Source organism: Bufo gargarizans, chromosome 1 (assembly GCF_014858855.1).
Source record: "Bufo gargarizans isolate SCDJY-AF-19 chromosome 1, ASM1485885v1, whole genome shotgun sequence".
NCBI classification, from domain to species: Eukaryota; Metazoa; Chordata; class Amphibia; order Anura; family Bufonidae; genus Bufo; species Bufo gargarizans.
This window is the reverse complement of record NC_058080.1, coordinates 639,050,311-639,069,271: the sequence shown is the minus strand read 5'-3', so window position 1 is coordinate 639,069,271 and position 18,961 is coordinate 639,050,311. Positions and strand designations below refer to the sequence as shown.

Below are 18,961 nucleotides of genomic sequence, written 5' to 3'. Positions count from 1 at the left end.
ACTTCATTTCGTATTCTTCCAACTGTCTTGGCACTTACATGATGCAGTTTGGCAATTTTCTTTGCTGAGATACCTCTATCCATGAGCTGGATGATGCTGTTTCTCTTTTCTTGGAAATCTTCTTCATGTTTGCTTCTGGATTCAAACAAGTGACCTTTTGTTTGGGAATCAACCTAATAACACACTGAGCTATTAGGAAATGTGAGAACAGGTTGTAATTCGTAGTATACAAGTAGAGAAAGATTGTTCCACCATCAGGAGCAAAACAGTAACTATGCAGTTACATGACAAGAATCTGCAAAAGTAATCATATTCAAAATAGTTGCAAGTCCAGTTATGTATGAGATAGCCAAGATGATTGTCTATAAAATGATGGTAGTCTCACATTCGTATCTGTAGAGAATGGTGAGCTATGGAGCCTGAAAGTCAAAAGTTCACAACATTGTTACCCTTTTGCTCATCAGTGTATATATATATGCAGGATATTTCACATTTCCCATCTTGCCTTGCAGCAGCCATCAGCAGAATCACATAGTTTAACTTCAAGCAAATATTCTCTCACCACACAACATTTTTCTAAAGATCTGATCTGTAAGTATTTTGGTTTAGAGAACATCTGACCTTCTCCACCCTCTAACCTGAACTTCACATAGAAATGTATAACAGAGTACCTGTGCAGCAGAAGGTCTCCCAAGGTCACAGAATTCAGTCCCAAACAGTGTGGTAGCAACTCGGACCATTCCCAGCTCTCCTCCAGTGCGCCAGACTGCTAATATAAATGAAGGTGGATTTATTACTTATTAATCATAACTAATGCCACTAGTAATTTATCCATTATAAACTATAGGGGAAAGGCGGGCCTGGCCGGTTAGAATAAATCAAGTTCAGACAGCCTAGTTTTTATTCCAATAAGACAACAATTAATTTACAAATCCACTAAGTGGTGTAGTCATTATTTATTAAAAGATCAATCAATTTTTCTACCACATTCCAACTGTTAGTGGCAATTTGCCCAACTACTCTGTCTGAGAGCTGAAGTCTTTGTTTGAAAGGAGAAATAAATGGATGCTTTGAATGCTCAGTAACAATTTACAATTTCCTACTGTCAGCAAGAAGTTTACCAGGAAATAAACAGAGGGGGAGCGAGGATTTATACTGCATGATGTATCTTAATTAGAAGCCATTTTATGGCTCTAATCTAAAACTGGTACCACGGATCTCTATAAACAGATGGTACACGTTCATATTTGGGAGCAAGTGAATTACAAACTCTTGTTATGTATGACCAATTACACAATAAATAAAAAACTATTTACACACGGGTTATGACTGAAGGCTTGATGTGTGTGAAAAATGCATGCAAGATATAAAGGGAAGTATCATATATACTGCTGTAGAAAACGGCTGGGAATATGAAAGCTATGTAGAGGTCACAAACAAATATACCGGGTATATGATGTAGAAAAAAAATATTGCAATAATTAGTACAATAAAAGATATGTGTCATTTCACAGAATTTGGGAGATTTCATAGTGAAATGTCAGAAGAGTTAATTGTTGGCAGGCTGACTGAAGGAATAATGGGACAGAAATTTGAGTCCCTTCAGCTCTGATCAGTTTATTCCATCTCACCTGGGAGAAGCAAGGCTGGGGTCAATCAAAATGCGATCAATCAAAACTTTTAACATGTCACTATGACCTGTCAGAAGTTTTAGAAAACAACAGTGCTAGTTTTAAAGGGAGTCTGTCGGCAGGAAAAATCACTGTTAACCCTTTCAGGACCCTGCCACTTTTCACCTTAAATCCCAGGCCGATTTTTGCAAATCTCACATGTGTCACTTTATGTGGTAATAACTTTGGAACGCTCTTGCTTATTCAAGCCATTCTGAGATTGCTTTCTCGTGACACATTGTACTTCATTACAGTGGTAAATTTGAATCGATATAATTCACCTTTATTTATAAAATAATCCCAAATTTACCAAAAATTTAGAAAAAGTCACAATTTGAATTTCTCTACTTTTAAGACAGATAGTAATACCTCATAAAATAGCTATCAATCAACATTCCCCATATGTCTGCTGTATGTTGGCATAATTTTGTAAATGTCATTTTATTTTTTTAGGATGTTAGAAGGCTTAGACGTTTAGAAGCTATTTTTCATATTTTCCACAAAATTTCCAAAACATTTTTTAAGCACCAAATCAGCTATAAAGTGATTTTTTGGAGGGGCTTACGTAATGGAAATCACTCATAAATGACCCCATTTTAAAAACTACACCTCTCAAATTATTCAAAACTGCTGTTACAAACTATGTTAACCCTTGAGGTGTTTCACAAGAATTAAAGGAAAATGGAGGTGAAATTTCAAAATTTAACTTTTTGGGTAGACTTTTTATGTTAATCAATTTTTTCTTGCAACACACCAAGGGTTAACAGCAAAATAAACCTCAATATATATTACTCTGATTCTGCAGTTTACATAAATACCCCATATGTGGCAGTAAAGTGCTCTATGGGCATGTGGCCGTGGTCAGAAGGAAAGGAGCGCTATATGGATTTTGGAGGCAGATTTCGCTAGAATGGTTTTTAGGCACCATTCTGTATTTGAAGAGACCTTGACGTACCCCTACAGTGGAAACCCTCAAAGAGTGATCCCATTTTGGAAACTACACCCCTTAAAAAATATGTTAAGGGGGGGTACTGAGCACTTTGATCCCCTAAGCATTTTACGGAATTTGGAAACACTTGGCTGTAAAAATGAAAAGTTTCATTTCTTCCAATAAAATGTTGCTTTAGCCACAAATTTTTCATAAGGGGTAACAGGAGAAAAAACACCCCATAATTTGCTACCCATTTTCTCCTAAATACAGTAACACCCAATATGAGGTGGTAAACTGTTGTGGGGGCACATGGCAGGATTTTGATGGATAGGTTTATGTGTGCCATTGGTTTTTATATTTTAAGTGATTGTCTTAGGTAGAGGCTCATTTTTTGCGGGATGAGATGACTGTTTGATTGGTCCCATTTTGGGGTATATAAGACTTTTTGATAATTTTTTTTTTTTTTTACAGCATTCACCTGAGGGGTCATATAATGTGATATTTTTATAGAGCAGGTTGTTACGGATGCCGCGATACCCAATATGTCCATCATTTTTATTTTTGGTAAGTTTTACACAGTGAAATAATTTTTGAACAGAATAAAATCTTGTTTTTGTGTTGACATTTTCTGAGAGCCCTATTCTTTTTATTTTTTGAGTGATTATCTTAGGTAGGGGCTAATTTCTGGCGGGATGAGATGATGGTTTGATAGGTACATTTTTGGGGAAAATAAGACTTTTTGATAACTTGGTATTACACTTTTTGTGAGGCAAGGTGAAAAAAAATTGCTGTTTTGGCTTTTTTTTATAGCATTCACCTGAGGGGGCATATAATGTGATATTTTTATAGAGCAGGTTGTTACAGATGCGGCAATACACAATATGTTTATCATTTTTATTTTTGTTAAGTTTTACACAGTGAAATCCTTTTTGAACAGAATAAAATCTTGTTTTTGTGTTTACATTTTCTGAGAGCCCTATTCTTTTTATTTTTTGGGTGATTGCTCTAGGTCAGGGGTAGGCAACCTCCGGCTCCCAGCTGTTGTGAAACTACAATTCCCAGCATGCTCCATTCATTTCTATGAGAGTTCTTAGAAGAGCAGAGCAAGTATGCATACTGGGAGTTGTAGTTTCACAACAGCTGGGAGCCGGAGGTTGCCTACCCCTGTTCTAGGTAAAGGCTTGTTTTATTGCGGGATGAGATGACAGTTTAATTAGTACCATTTTGGGGTACATAAGACTTTTTGATCACTTGGTATTACACTTTTTGTGAGGCAAGGTGACCAGAAAATGTCTTTTTTGACACTGTTTTTATTTTTTACGACGTTCAGCTGACGGGGTGGATCATGTAATATTTTTATAGAGCCAGTCGATACGGACGCGGCGATATCTAATATGTCTACTTTTCTTTTTTTCCCTATTTTTTTACAATTTTTTTTACTTTATTTGGGGAAAAAGACGCTTCATATTTTTTACTTGAAAATATTTTTTTTTTTTGTAAAACTATATTTGTTTAACTTCTTTTATTTTCCACTTTATTTTTTGTCCCACTCTGGGACTTTAACTTTTGGGGGTCTGATCCCCTTTACAATGCATTACAATACTTCTGTATTGTAATGCATTAGCTGTAAGGGGGCTGGATCTCACAGGCTCTCATGGAAGGCAGCCACGATGCCTAAGGAAGGCAACAGGCTGCCTTCCATGCCATCAGGTCCCCGTCACAGCAGTGCGGGGACCCGATGGACACTCTGCACCTGGCAAGATACCGCACATGCCGCAGTCAGCGCTGACCGCGGCAGTGTAAGGGTTAATGTGCCGGCATCTGTGTTTTCACCGATGGCGGTGCATACAGCAGGGGTCCTGTCTACCAGACCCCTGTAGCTGATTAGGCGTGCGCAGCTCCTGCGCCCGATCGATCAGAATGCCGTAGCTGTACGGCGCTAGGATTTCTGTCCCAGTTTCCAGTGCAGTACATGTACGGCGCTGATATCCTATGAGTTAAACCAGGCACAATGCCTTGTAGGTCACGTTTAGCAGAACCTTTCATGTAGTGATTCATTAGCTCATTTGGGAGAAAAAGTACCTTTAATCCAAATGTAAGTGTGCAGTTAAGTCCACCGAAGAGGGGCCCATGCCACTCTGTGCACCCATGCTCTTCTGCCAGCCCTCCTCTCCTTCTTGATTGGCAGGGTCAGGCCAGATGACTATGCAGGTACTTTGGTCAAAGTGATCTATTGGGTATTACCAGTAGATCACTGTCATCAGTGAACTGTATATGGGTATTATACCAGAGGTAGGTGCCCCCCATCATGGACACGGTTGACTGAGCACTCAGTTCTCTGTTCCGCCACTCTGGTGGTGCAGGCCCGCTGGAACCCTTCTGTCTGTCCCCAGCCAAGATCTTTCAAGTGGAACTCTTTAAGTGCATATACCAAATTATACCAGAATTGGACCAAACACAGGTAATTACAGAAATAGTTAATGCAAACAATGTTTCACTTTTTCATCTTACTCTTGCCACTTTTTCACAACCTCCTGAAATACCCCCACATCCATTCACCCAGCAAGGAACTATTCATCTCTTACCTTCTCATCTGACCGCTTGCACAAACCTGTTTGGCAACGTAAAACACTTCCTTCTCAAACACACACAGATACCTCCTGCCCTCTCTTATTCTCAACTACTAACACTTTCTCTGCTTCTCCTTATTGCTGGTGATATCGCTCCAAATCCAGGCCCCCCTCAGCAAATCCCCACTATCACCTCCATGTCCCAGTACAAATCTCCATCTACAAATTTCTGCAACCCCTTAAACCTAATAACCATTTCTCTGACCCCTGCTCCTTTAGTTCCTCTTACAGGAGCATTATGGAATGCACGCTCTGTCTGTAACAAACTGTTCTACATTCATGATCTCTTCATCTCGCAAAAACTTTCCTTTCTGGGTATCACTGAAACATGGCTGACACCCTCTGACACCTCCTCCCCTAGCGCACTCTCATATAGTTGATTTAATTTCACTCACACCCCCCGCCCCGGCTTCAAACATGGTGGAGGAGTTGGTCTTCTCCTATCAGACACCTGCTCTTACAGCCCAACTCCACTGCCACCCTCCATTACGCTCACCTTATTTGAAGTACACTCTGTTCACATCTACTCTCCCTCCAACCTTCAAGTAGCTGTCATTTATCGAACCCCAGGCCCAGCCACCATCTTTCTTGACCACTTTAACACCTGGCTACTACACTTTCTGCCGACATCCCCACTATCATCATGGGCAACTTCAACATCCCTATGGACACCTGCAAATCACCCGCCTCTAAACTCCTATCACTCTCTTCCTCCTTCGGCCTCTCACAGTGGTCTTCAGCTCCCACCCACAGAGATGGTCACATTCTGGATCTTATCTTTACCCACCTCTGCTCCCTATCTAACCTGTCTAATACACCTCTCCCCCTATCCAACCCCAACCTACTCACCTCGGTCCACACACTATCACACCCTCGCAGGAACCTTTAAAATCTCGACTTTTGCTTGCTTTCTGACTCTCTTCTTCCACTCTCTACCATCTGTTCCCTCAAAGACCCAGATGCTGCCACCACCCTATATAACACCACAATAGGTACAGCTCTGGACATTGTTGCCCCCTCACACACAACGAAAAATTAACAGACAACCCTGGCACACCAACCTGACCAAAAAACTCAGAGAAGCTTCCAGGGCTGCTGAGCGGCGATGGAAGAAATCCCAGTCTAAGGATGACTTCACCGCATACAAGCAATCACTCCTCATATTCAAATCCTCACTCGTTGATGCAAAACAGGCCTACTTCTCATCTCTCATATCTTCCCTGGCCCACAGCCCTAAACAATTTTTTAACACTTTTAATTCCCTTTTCCGTCCCCCCAGCGCCTCTCCTCTCATCTCAGCTGAGGACTTTGCCACATACTTCAAACAAAAGATAGTCCACATTAGAGAAAGCTTCAGTACACAGTCCCCACAGACCCTCTACACAACTGCTCGATCCTCTTCTCCCAAAACCCACTTCTCCACCATTACAGAAGGAAAACTCTCTACTCTACTCTCAAGATCTCATCTGACCACCTGCGCACTTGACCCAATTCCATCCCACCTCATCCCTAACCTCACCACAGTGTTTATCCCAGCCCTAACTCATCTCTTCAACCTATCACTAACCTCTGGTGTCTTCCCCTTGGCTTTTAAACACGCTACCATTACACCCATCCTCAAAAAGCCTTCACTTGACACATCTGCTTTGTCCAGTTATCGCCCCATATCGATTCTTCCGTATGCCTTAAAGCTACTTGAACAACATGTCCATTCCAAACTGTCCTCTCCTACCTCTCCTCCTGCTCGGACCGGCTACAATCTGGCTTCTGACCCCACCACTCGACTGAGACTGCCCTTACCAAAGTCAACAATGACCTACTAACAGCCAAAACCCAAAAACATTACTCTGTCCTCCTTTTTCTTGACCTGTCCTGTGCCTTTGCCACTGTCGACCACTCCCTTCTGTTGCAAAATCTCTCTCATCTCTTGGCATCACTGACCTGGCCCTATCCTGCATCACATCATACCTCACAGACCGGACGTTTAGCGTCTCCCACTTTCACACCACCTCCTCGTCTCATTCCCTCTCTGTTGGTGTCCCGCAAGGCTCTGTCCTAGGACCCCTGCTCTTCTCTATTTACACTTTTGGCCTGGGACATCTGATAGAGTCCCATGGCTTTCAGTATCACTCTTATGCTTACGACAAACAAATCTACCTCTCTGGTCCAGACATCACCACCTTATTATCCAGAATCCCACAATGTCTATCTGCTATACCATCCTTCTTCTCCTCTCGCTTTCTAAAACTTAACATGGATAAAACAGAATTCATCATCTTTCCCCCCATCTTGCCCAACCCCCCCCCCCCCCCCACCAACAGACCTATCTATCACGATCACTGGATGCATACTCTCACCGGTCAACCAAGTTCACTGCCTTGGAGTGACCTTGGATTCTGCCCTCTCCTTCCGACCGCACATCCAAGCCCTTTCCACCACCTGCCGCCTCCAACTCAAAAATATCTCCCGCATCCACGCTTTCCTTAACCTTGAATCTGCGAAAATGCTTGTACATGCCCTCATCATCTCCTGCATAGACTACTGCAACACTCTCCTCTGTGGCCTTTCATCTGGCGCTCTCGCACCCCTCCAATCTATCATCAACTCTGCTGCCCGACTAATACACCTCTCACTATGTTACTCCTCTGCCTCTCCCCTCTGCCATTCCCTTCACTGGCTCCCCATTGCCCAGCGAATTCAGTTCAAAATACTAACAAGGCCACCCACAACCTGTCCCCTTCCTACATCTCTGAGCTACTTTCCAGATGCATCCCCACAAGCAATCTCCGATCCTCCCAAGACCTCCTTCTCTTCTCTCCTCTCCTTTTATTACCTCTTTCCCCAATCGCCTCCAACATTTTTCCAGTGCATCCCCCACACTCTGGAACTTGCTACCCCAACATACACTCTCACCGACAGTGGAATCCTTTAAAAGAAACCTGAAAACCCACCTCCTCAGACAAGTCTACAACCAGTGACCCTGCTGCCTCTATACCGCCATAAATACTGACTTTTGTGGTCTGGCGAGCTGGTGGACGTGAGGCGCAAATCACAACCGGATTTGACAAGTACGGGTTTATTGAGAAACAACAGAGCAGTGTCCTTACAGCACGCACTACGTGCAGTAGCCAGGCCAGAATACCCCAGCTACATCAGTCTCACCACCGCAACAGCATTGCCTGACCAAGTATAATAGAAAAGCCACAGCGCTTCAGTCATATCTAATTCATCTCTGGCAAAGCATTGTACTACATTGTCAGTAAAAGGGACCGAGGAGCATTAATCGAACAGCAAACATCCAGCTGCACCTGCAGCTGCAGCACACCAGACTTGATAAAGGGGTCATGCGCACCCCGAAACGCGTTGTCTCTCAATAAACCCTTACTTGTCAAATCCGGTTGTGATTTGCACCTCACGTCCACCAGTTCGCCAGACCACAAAAGTCGTAACGGGCACCGTCAGTATTTCTAGTAATTAACTAAGTGGCGACTTGGCCCTCGGCCTTGGTTCTTTTGGACACGGCTGCTCCAACCTGATACCTAGTTAATCCAGCGGACCTTCATCACGGTTGCACCCAATTCGGTGCAACCTAAACAGGTGAGCAGCACATATTCACCTTAAATTGAAGAACGCAGTTTTATCTTTACCTATTCACCCTATGAGCGCCTTTCTCATCCTATGGCCACATATTTTCTATACCATCATGACCAACTTCACACCTACTGTGTCCTTCTCCCATACCATGTAGATTGTAAGCCTCACGGGCAGGGCCCTCTCTCCTTCTGTACCAGTCTGTAGCTCGTCTTGTTTATGCTTAGTGCAATTGTCTTTATTATGTATGTATACCCCTTATCATATGAGAATGAAATGAATGGCGCTTTAATAATAAATAATAATAATAATAATGCCGCTCTGCCACTCCAGCTGCCGTCAACCTCTTCTTGCTCTCTGCTGGCTTTGTCTCTCCTCATTTAGCTTGAAGGGTGTGTGCACTATCTCTGGCTCTTAAAGGGCCAGTTAGCTTGCCCTTTAGTCCTCCTCAGCCAATGGCTGGCTACCTTAAAGTATTTAAGACATCTTCCCCTGTGGGATGGTGCCGATGCAATATTTTATAGTACTCTAGTTTCTTGCAAAGGTGTACTACTTGTCTGGTTCGCGTTCCCATGTACCGACCCCAGTCTGGATTTGATCCTTCTCTGCCTGCCCGGACATCTGCCTGATCTCTGACCCTGGGCTGCCTGTCCTGATCCTCAGACTGACTTTAGATTGCAAGAACTCTGCCTGCCCTGACCTTGGCTCATCCCTGACTACAGTTTTTACCTTACTCCTCAGTGTTCCACACTGGCGTCTTTGACCCGCATGGGTCAGCAGTTTACTGAACAGGGACTACTTTAAATGCTACTACCTGGTGGTTCCACTGCAGCGGAGTGCAGCTCCCTGCATAGAAGTAATATGTTCCTTGACAACCTGTGCCCCATAGTACAAAAAAAATAAAAATTATAATAATAATGAACAAATGAATGAATTATTACAGTAAAATGTAAATAAATAAAGAAAATGTGAAAAAAAAATAAAAGCAGCTTTCCAGGGCCAGGTTTCTGTATAGTTTTCTCACCAGGCCCCGTAAATCAAGAAAAGGGAGGGGCTGGCAGAGGAAGAAGAAGGAACAATAGTACACAGAGCGGTTTGGGTCTACCCTCTGTGCACTTATTGCTCATTTGCATATGGATTAAAAGTACATTTTTTTCCACAATGAAGCAACGGGTCTCTAGGTGACTCTCTTGTGCCTGGTTTAACAGTGACTTTCCTGATGACAGTGGCGTACAATACAGATGGAAGCACTAATTGCTGGAGCGCTGGGAGATGCGGTCCTGTCACTCACCACTCAGCTCCCAGCGCTCCTGCCCGCCTTCATGCCGACGGTACTCTGAATGGTGAGGCAGGAAGACTTCTCCCCGCTCCACCATTCAGCCTGCTGCCAGCATGTGTGGGTGGAGCCTGCAGCTCGGTAATCTGCATAAGCTCCGCCAACACAGTGCTGCAGAGCGATCTGTGCCTGCAGGGAAGAGAGGTATGTGAGCTTCAGGAATGGGACAAGGTGAGTAGTTACTGTGTTTTTATTTTTATTTTATTCAGAGTGGGCACAGAGGGCTTTTTTTACTATGGAGGGGGCACAGAGGAGTTTTTTTTTTTACTATGGAGGAGGCAAATAGGGCTTTATTACTATAGAGGGAGCACAGAGGACTTTATTACTATGGAGGGGGCACAGAGAACTGTATTACTATGGAGGGGGCACAGAGGGCATTATTACTATGGATGGGGCACAGAGGGCATTACTAATGTGAAGGGGGCACAATGGGCATTTCTACTATGGAGGGGGCACAGAGCCAGAGGTCATTATTACATTGAAGGGGGCACAGAGGGCATTATTACTGTGAAGGGAGCACAGTGGGCATTATTACTGTAAAGGGGGCACAGTGGGCATTATTACTGTGAAGGGGGCACAGTGGGCATTATTACTGTGAAGGGGCACAGTGGGCATTATTACTGTGAAGGGGCACAGTGGGCATTATTACTGTGAAGGGGGCACAGTGGGCATTTCTACTAGCACAGTGGGCATTACTACTATAAAGGGGGCACAATTGGCATTATTACTGTGAAGGGGCACAATGGGCATTATTACTATGAAGGGGCACAGTGGGCATTATTACTATAAAGTTGGCACAATGGGGATTATTACTATTAAGGAGGCACAATGGGCATTATTACTATGAAGGGGCACAGTGGACATTATCACTATAAAGGGGGCACAATGGAGATTATTCCTATAAAGGGGGCACAATGGGGGTTATTACTACTAAGGGGGCACAATGGGGATTATTACTGTGAAGGGGGCACAATCGGGATTATTACTATTAAGGGGTCACAGTGGGCATTATTACTATAAAGTGGGCAGAATGGAGATAATGAAGATTATTCCTATAAAGGGGGCACAATGGGGATTATTACTATAAAGGGGACACAATGGGAATTATACCATTTTTTTGAAAGTATTTGATGAGGGAAGGGGGGGTGCCTGGGAAAGGTTCCGCCCCGGGTGCCAAACACCCTAGGCACGCCACTGCCTGATGACAAAACTACTTTTATTAATCGATCTGCAGAACAAAATTGAAATATTTAATAGAAATAAACAGAATAAATAAGAATAAACAATGTGATAAAAACATATATACAAACAATGTATTAAGAAAACAAACACGCATGCATACAAATAAATGGAACTATTGCCAAAGCATGGTCACTAAATGAAAATAGCTAGTAGAATTATCTGGCCATACAAAGTAGATAGGGAGACAGTGATTAATTTCAACTCAAACAGGTTGTCCCACTATAAGAAGTTATCCCCTAACCATACTTTAGGAGGTAAGTATCTGACCACTGGAACTCCCACGTGCGGGAGTACAGTGTTTGGCTATCTCCAGCAGTCTCATAGAATTGAATAAGGCTTCAGCACATACATGACTGCTGCTCCATTCACTACAGGGACTGCAGCACCTCATTCTTGTGATCAAAGGGAGTCTTAGTGGTCAAACCCCCTCCGATCAGATACTTATCCCCTATTCTATGGACAGGAAATAACTTCATATGGTGGGACTACCCTTTTAAACCACTGCAGTGATAACAAAAGGATCCAATAAGAGCAAATAAAAAGGGCATGTTGGCATCATGCGCTACCCTTCTCCCCCCCCCCCCCCACATCAGAGGCTGAGGACAGTCAGGGCACACCCTATTGTACACAATAGACGGTTGGCTGAAATAATCATGAATTAAGTGCTCAGTCAATTTCAATAAGACACTGTCACAAATCACAAAAATTGTTCACATGGTTTTTACAAGAGTAAACATATTGGTTTAATATATTTCACCTATGAAAACCGCAACTGCCTTAAGCCTCATGCACCTGACTGTATTTTGAAGTCCCCAAATTGCTGATCAACAAAATACAGATACCATCAGTGTTGCATTTGCATTTTTTCCAGGCCCATTGACTTAAATGGGTCTGTGGTCTGAATTTTGCAGCCAAGTATAGGACATGTTCTATCCCTTTGTGGAACAATCATATGGATTTAGAAAGCTCATGGATCATCCTTGTGCTTTCTGCATCCATATGTCTGTTACACAAAAAGATTGAAGTCAATGGACAGCATTTGTATTTTGCAGATCCGCGATTTGCAAACCACAAAATGCATACAGTCGTGTGCATGAGGCCTTATACTACCTTTCCAGTTTATAAAAAGTGGTGTCATTTTAACAAAAACTATTTGTAGGCAGCTTTATGGATTGCGTCTCCAGACACAGCAGAATGCAGGCTGTTATACAAGACATGGGGGAATATATGACTACAGAAACGCAGTAGCATGTAACAGCACTATTAACTTCTTACCTCACTCAGCACATTCACAATAGGCAGCAAAAATGTTTCCAGTGAGTTAAAGGCTAGAAACTGGTCTTCATTGGTGAAGGTCAACTGAAAAGCCTTTGAGCTTGTTGGATTGTTTTTGGAGTGTCCAGGTGAGAAGGCATCATACAGGTATTCCTGCAAGGAAAAGTTTCTTTGTGCATATGAATAGTACACTGCATAGACGTGTCTGTATTATACAAGGATATACAGTTCCTGTAGGACCTTTCCTCTTCTGTACCAGTAAGTAAATTAATAATACAAAGATCATAATGAAGAAGCTTATGAATCATGGGTTCTTTTACTAACCATAACTAGGACTGACTAATAAAGCTGGGGAACTGGAATTAGTTATGTGTGAGGACGACTATGACATAGTGGGAATAACTGAGACATGGCTGGATGATAACTATGACTGGGCGGTTAATGTACAAGGTAAAAGTCTGTTTAGAAAGGATCGCCAAAACCGGAGAGGGGGACTGCCTTTAAGTAAAGTCCTGTCTAAAGCCCACAGTCCGAGAAGATATAAAAGTCAGAGACATGAACATTTGGAGTCACTGTGGGTAGAAATACATGGAGGCAAAAACAATAATAAATTACTAATAGGTAGTGTTGAGCGAACTTGTGTTTTAAGTTCGGTGTCTATAGTTCGGGTTCGGGTCATAGAAGAATTGCGTTATGGAGTCTGCTACCACGGACTATAACGGAATTTAGAATCCATAACGCGATTCTTAGATAACCCAAACCCCGAACTTTAGACTCCGAACTTAAAACACAAGTTCGCCGAACACTACTAATAGGAGTTTATTATAAGCCACCTAATATACCAGAGTCCACAGAAAATCTACCTCTAAACGAGATAGACGAGGCGGCAGATCATAATGAGGTTGTTATTATGGGGGACTTCAACTACCCAGATATAGACTGGGAAACTGAAACCTGTATATCTCATAAAGGAAACAGGTTCTTGGTAATAACCAAAGACAATTACCTTTCCCAACTGGTTGAGGACCCGACTAGAGGGATGGCCATACTAGACTTAGTATTAATCAAAAGACCTGACAGAACAACAGATGTGCAGGTTGGGGGGCACCTGGGAAATAGTGACCATAAAGTAAAAACCTTTCAATTATCATTCAAAAGAGTGTTTCTTCAGGGAGGAACAAAATTACCAAACTTCAAAAAAGCTAAATTTAGCCAACTAAGAGAGGCCTAACTAACTGGGACAAAGTTCTGAAAAATTTAAATACAGCCACAAAATGGGATATTTTTTAAAAGCATCCTATAATCTAATTGTGAGTGGTACATACCTTATGGGAATAAAAGGTTAAAGAACAAGAAGAAACCAATGTGGATAAATAGAACTGTAAGGAAAGCAATAAATGACAAAAAGAAAGCATTTAATTCACTAAAACAGGGGAGTAGTGAGGAAGCACTGAAAAACTATAAGGAAAAAAAACTGAATATGTAAAAAAAAAAATAAAAGCGGCCAAACTAGAGAGAGATCAATTGTCAAAGAGAGCAAAACTAACCCTAAAATGTTCTTCAATTATATAAATGGTAAAAAGTATAAATCTGAAGGTGTCGGCTCTCTACAGAGTAATTAGGGGGGAGTTGCAGAGAGCGGTGAGGAGAAAGCAAAGCTACTAAATATTTTTTTTCTCCACTGTATTCACTAAAGAAAATAAACTGTCAGATGAAATGCAGAATGTAAAAGTAAATTCCCCATTAAAAGTGCCCTGTCTGACCCAGGAAGAAGAACAGCAGCGTCTTAAAAAGATTAAAATAGACAAATCGCCAGGACCAGATGGCATACACCCGTTTCCAAAAAAATAAATAAAAAGTAATGTCATAGCCAGACCCTTATTTCTGATATTTAAGGACTCTATACTGACAGGGAGTGTTCCACAGGATTGGCGCATAGCAAATGTGGTGCCAATATTTAAAAAGGGTCCAAAAACAGAGAACGGAAACTATCGGCCGGTAAGTTTAACATCCGTCGTTGGTAAACTGTTTGAAGGTTTTCTAAGAGATGCTATCTTGGAGCACCTCAATGAAAATAAGCAAATAACGCCATATCAGCATGGCTTAATGAGGGATCGGTCATGTCAAACTAATTTAATCAGTTTCTACGAAGAGGTAAGTTCTAGACTTGACAGCGGCGAATGAATGGATGTCGTATATCTGGACTTCTCCAAAGCATTTGACACTATACCGCATAAAAGGTTAGTATATAAAATGAGAATGCTCGGACTGGGAGAAAATGTCTGTATGTGGGTAAGTAACTGGTTCAGTGATAGAAAACAGAGGGTGGTTATTAATGGTACACACTCAGATTGGGTCACTGTCACTAGTGGAGTACCTCAGGAGTCAGTACTGGGCCCTATTCTCTTCAAAATATTTATTAATGATCTTGTAGAAGGCTTGCACAGTAAAATATAAATGTTTGCAGATGACACTAAACTGTGTAAAGTAATTGACACGGAAGAGGACAGTATACTGCTACAAATGCATCTGGATAGATTAGAGGCTTGGGTAGAGAAATGGCAGATGAGGTTTAACACTGACAAATGTAAGGTTATGCACATGGGAAGGAATAATGCAAGTCACCAGTACATACTAAATGGTAAAACACAGGGTAACACTGACATGGAAAAGGACCAAGGAATTTCTGTGAACAGCAAATTAAGCTGTAGAACCCAGTGTCAGGCAGCTGCTGCTAAGGCCAATAAGATAATGGGTTGCATCAAAAGGGGCATAGATACCCGTGATGAGAACATAGTCCTACCACTTTACAAATCACTGATCAGACCACACATGGAGTACTATGTACAGTTCTGGGCTCCTGTAAACAAGGCAGACATAGCGAGCTGGAGAGGGTCCAGAGGAGGGCAACTAAAGTAATAACTGGAATGAGGGAACTGCAGTACCCTGAAAGATTATCAAAATTAGGGTTATTCACTTAAGAAAAAAGACGACTGAGGGGAGATTTAATTACTATGTAGAAATATATCAGGGGTCAGTACAGAGATCTCTTCCTCATCATCTATTTATCCGCAGGACTGTGACTGCAACCCCCCCGACTACCCTTGGATCAAATCCAAAAGAGGTCTTTAGAATAACTACCGGGCGCCACAGGGGAGAAGTAAGAACCACTAGCGTCAAAGCAGATGGTGAGAGGCTGCCAGGAGTGGCTGAATATGCAGCAATAGCGGATGCATATAGCAATAAGTGTGTGGGGTGGGGGCAAAGAAAAGCCCAGCCACAACAGGTGCGCCAGTCACCCAGATGAAATGAAATAGGTTGAGGAAAGAGTCCAATCAAGATGAATACTTGTTACCGGTCCTTATAATGTGAAGTGATCCATATCAAATGGGAAGATTGGTGTGTTACAAATAGTATATAAGAGAGCAATCAGTGTATGCCAGCATAAAAATTAAGTAATAAAATCTAACAATCAGTGCATACCAGCATATACCGTATTTTTCGCCCTATAAGACGCACATAACACTGATACATCATCGGCCGCGATGCTGTACAGCACGTCCGGTGATGTATCAGCGGGGAGGGAGGAGGGGCTGGGGGCCGGCAACTTATATTGGAATGGGAGCGGGGCCCGATGCAGTCACTGTATTCTATTACACCGGGCCCCGCTCACTGTAGTATTCATATGTAACGTGTAGGCAAGGGAGATTTGTTAAACTATAGAAATCGTCTGCAGCAGTAGCGAAATCCACATAGTACTCACTTGAAACTCCCGTAGCAGGCAGGCCGGGCAGCAGAGTAACATCACTCACTATGTCACGAGCCTGCTCTACCTGCTTCGTTCATAAAGTGGGAGGAGCAGGCAGGTGACGTACTGAGTGATGTTACGCTATGGGTGTCTTGAGCTCATCTCTTAGACTATTTCCCCTTGTGAAGTGAGTTACTCATACGTATACTCAGGGGCGTATCTATCACGAGGCAAACAAGGCATTTGCCTGGGGCGGCACTTGCCAATGGGGCGGCAAAATGCCTTGTTTGCCTAGTTAGTTTTTCCCCTTGCTTTGTCCGATGCTTGCCGATCCTTCACTATGCCGCTGCGAGCGGCAGCCTCGCCGGCGCCGCATAGTGAAGGAGTGACTTACTACTTACTTCCTCCTCCCTGTGTTTCCGGAATTTTCACCTACCCGGCCTTGCTACCCACGTCACTTCTAGTAGTGACGTGAGAGGTGCGTCTCTCCCCTCGGCTCTGTTTCCTGGCTCTTACACTGCGTTCCACATATGACTGGAACCAGCATCCGGATGTGGTCTAACCGGAAGTGCCGCTTTGGAACGCAAATGCGTTCCACGAAGGTCCGGCACCGGAAGTGCCGACCTCTACAGCTTGTTTTTGGAACGCAGATGCGCTCCACCTGCACTTGACTTCCTCAGGCGTCCCTCATGGCTTCAACACCACACTTCATGGCGTTACTCATGGCTCCAACACTACAGGACCAGGTCCAGGCAGAGGAACAAATGTGAGTGAGACGAGAGAGTTAAAAAGCAAATAGTGCACGTGCACAGTGAGAGTGAGACTCATAAATAAATGTGGCATGTGTGTCAGACTGTCTATGGTGGCCCTGACCTCTCCTTGAGGCTGCCCCATACAGACTGTATGGGGCAGCCTCAAGGAGAGGCCAGGGCCACCATAGACAGTCTGACACACATACCACATTTATTTATGACACAGTGCAGAGTGCACTATTTGCTTGTGGCAGCCCCCATACAGTTTAGTGTCTCCTTGTGGCTGCCCCGGTCCCCGCCCCCCATACAGTATAACGTCTCCTTATGTCTGCCCCCATACAGTATGTATAATGTCTCCTTGTGGCTGCCCCTGCCCCCATACAGTATAACGTCTCGTTGAGGCTGCCCCATACAGTATAACGTCTCGTTGAGGCTGCCCCCATACAGTATAACGTCTCCTTGTGTTTTTTTCTTTTAAACGGGTATTTATTGCGATATATATATCGTTATCGTGATAAATTTCTTAATATGGTTATGCAAAACAGGAAAGGGTGGAGCCTAAAGAGGAAGGGTGGGGTTTACAGAGGAAGGGGTTTGGCCGTGACAGGAAGGGGTGGGTCAAATTTATATTAGGGGGGTGCCCGAGTTTAGTCTCGCCTAGGGCAGCACAAAACCAAGATACACCACTGCGTATACTTACCTTTATTTAGGTTTTTAAATATTCAGATATTTCTTTATATGGTTATGCACTGATTGTTAGATTTTATTACCAAATTTTTATGCTGGCATACACTGATTGCTCTCTTATATACTATTACTAACACACCGATCTTCCTATTTGATATGGATCACTGCACATTATAATAATAATTATTATAATTATTATTGATTGGACTCTTTCCTCACCCTATTTCGTTTCCTCTGGGTGACTGGCGACCCTGTTGTGGCTGGGATTTTCTTTGCCTCCCCCACTGTTACAAGTGGACATCCTCTGCATCTGCAGGAAAGAAGGTTTGTACACAAACATAGAAAAGGATTCTTTACGGTAAGAGCAGTGAGACTATGGAACTCTCTGCCTGAGGAGTTGGTGATGGTGAGTACAATAAAGGAATTCAAGAGGGGCCTGGATGTATTTCTGGAGCGTAATAATATTACAGGCTATAGCTACTAGAGAGGGGTCGTTGATCCAGGGAGTTATTCTGATTGCCTGATTGGAGTTGAGAAGGAATTTTGCAGGATAACAGGCCGAACTGGATGGACAAATGTCTTTTTCCGGCCTTATATACCATGTTACTATAACATGGATATAATGGCTCTAGGGGTTTACATGGAAAGGGGGTCGTATCAAAACTGATGCAAAGGAAAATTGTCTTAGTTGCCCGTACCAACCAATCAGATTGATTCTCTCATTTTGCAAAGGAGCTCTGAATAATGAAAGGTGGATTGGTTGTTGTGGACAATAAAGCCAGTTCTACAGTTTTGATAAATCTCCCCCAGGGTGTTTTTTTTTACCTTCGCACTATCAGCCACAATTTTCCATGCAGATGGTGATAGTGGTTTCCGCTATAAAAAAAACTAGTCAGCTGGTAACTCAAAAATGCATATTACACACAAAAATTCATCAAAAAGGCCCTGTGTAGACCCAGCCTAAACACTTGGTAAATAAATAAAAAAATGAATAATTCAATGTAATCCTGTAGGGATAATTCACACTTCTTTATTAGAGATCCATATTGATTTGATACGGTGCATGTTCTAATGGATCCGTATTGGTTGTTGTTAGCCC

General features: G+C 42.8%; 1 protein-coding gene across 1 annotated transcript in view; it reads right to left on the bottom strand.

Annotated features, from left to right (window-relative positions):
• Positions 1–487: 487 nt before the first annotated feature.
• KIAA0825 (KIAA0825 ortholog) overlaps positions 488–18,961 on the bottom strand; it is a 203,599-nt gene continuing 185,125 nt past the window's right edge. Inside the window, exons 18-19 of the mRNA XM_044282656.1 lie at positions 12,676–12,828; positions 488–769 (exon numbers count right to left, since the gene is read on the bottom strand). Of these exons, the coding sequence (XP_044138591.1) occupies positions 488–769; positions 12,676–12,828 (435 nt within the window). The remainder of the gene's footprint in view (positions 770–12,675; positions 12,829–18,961) is intronic.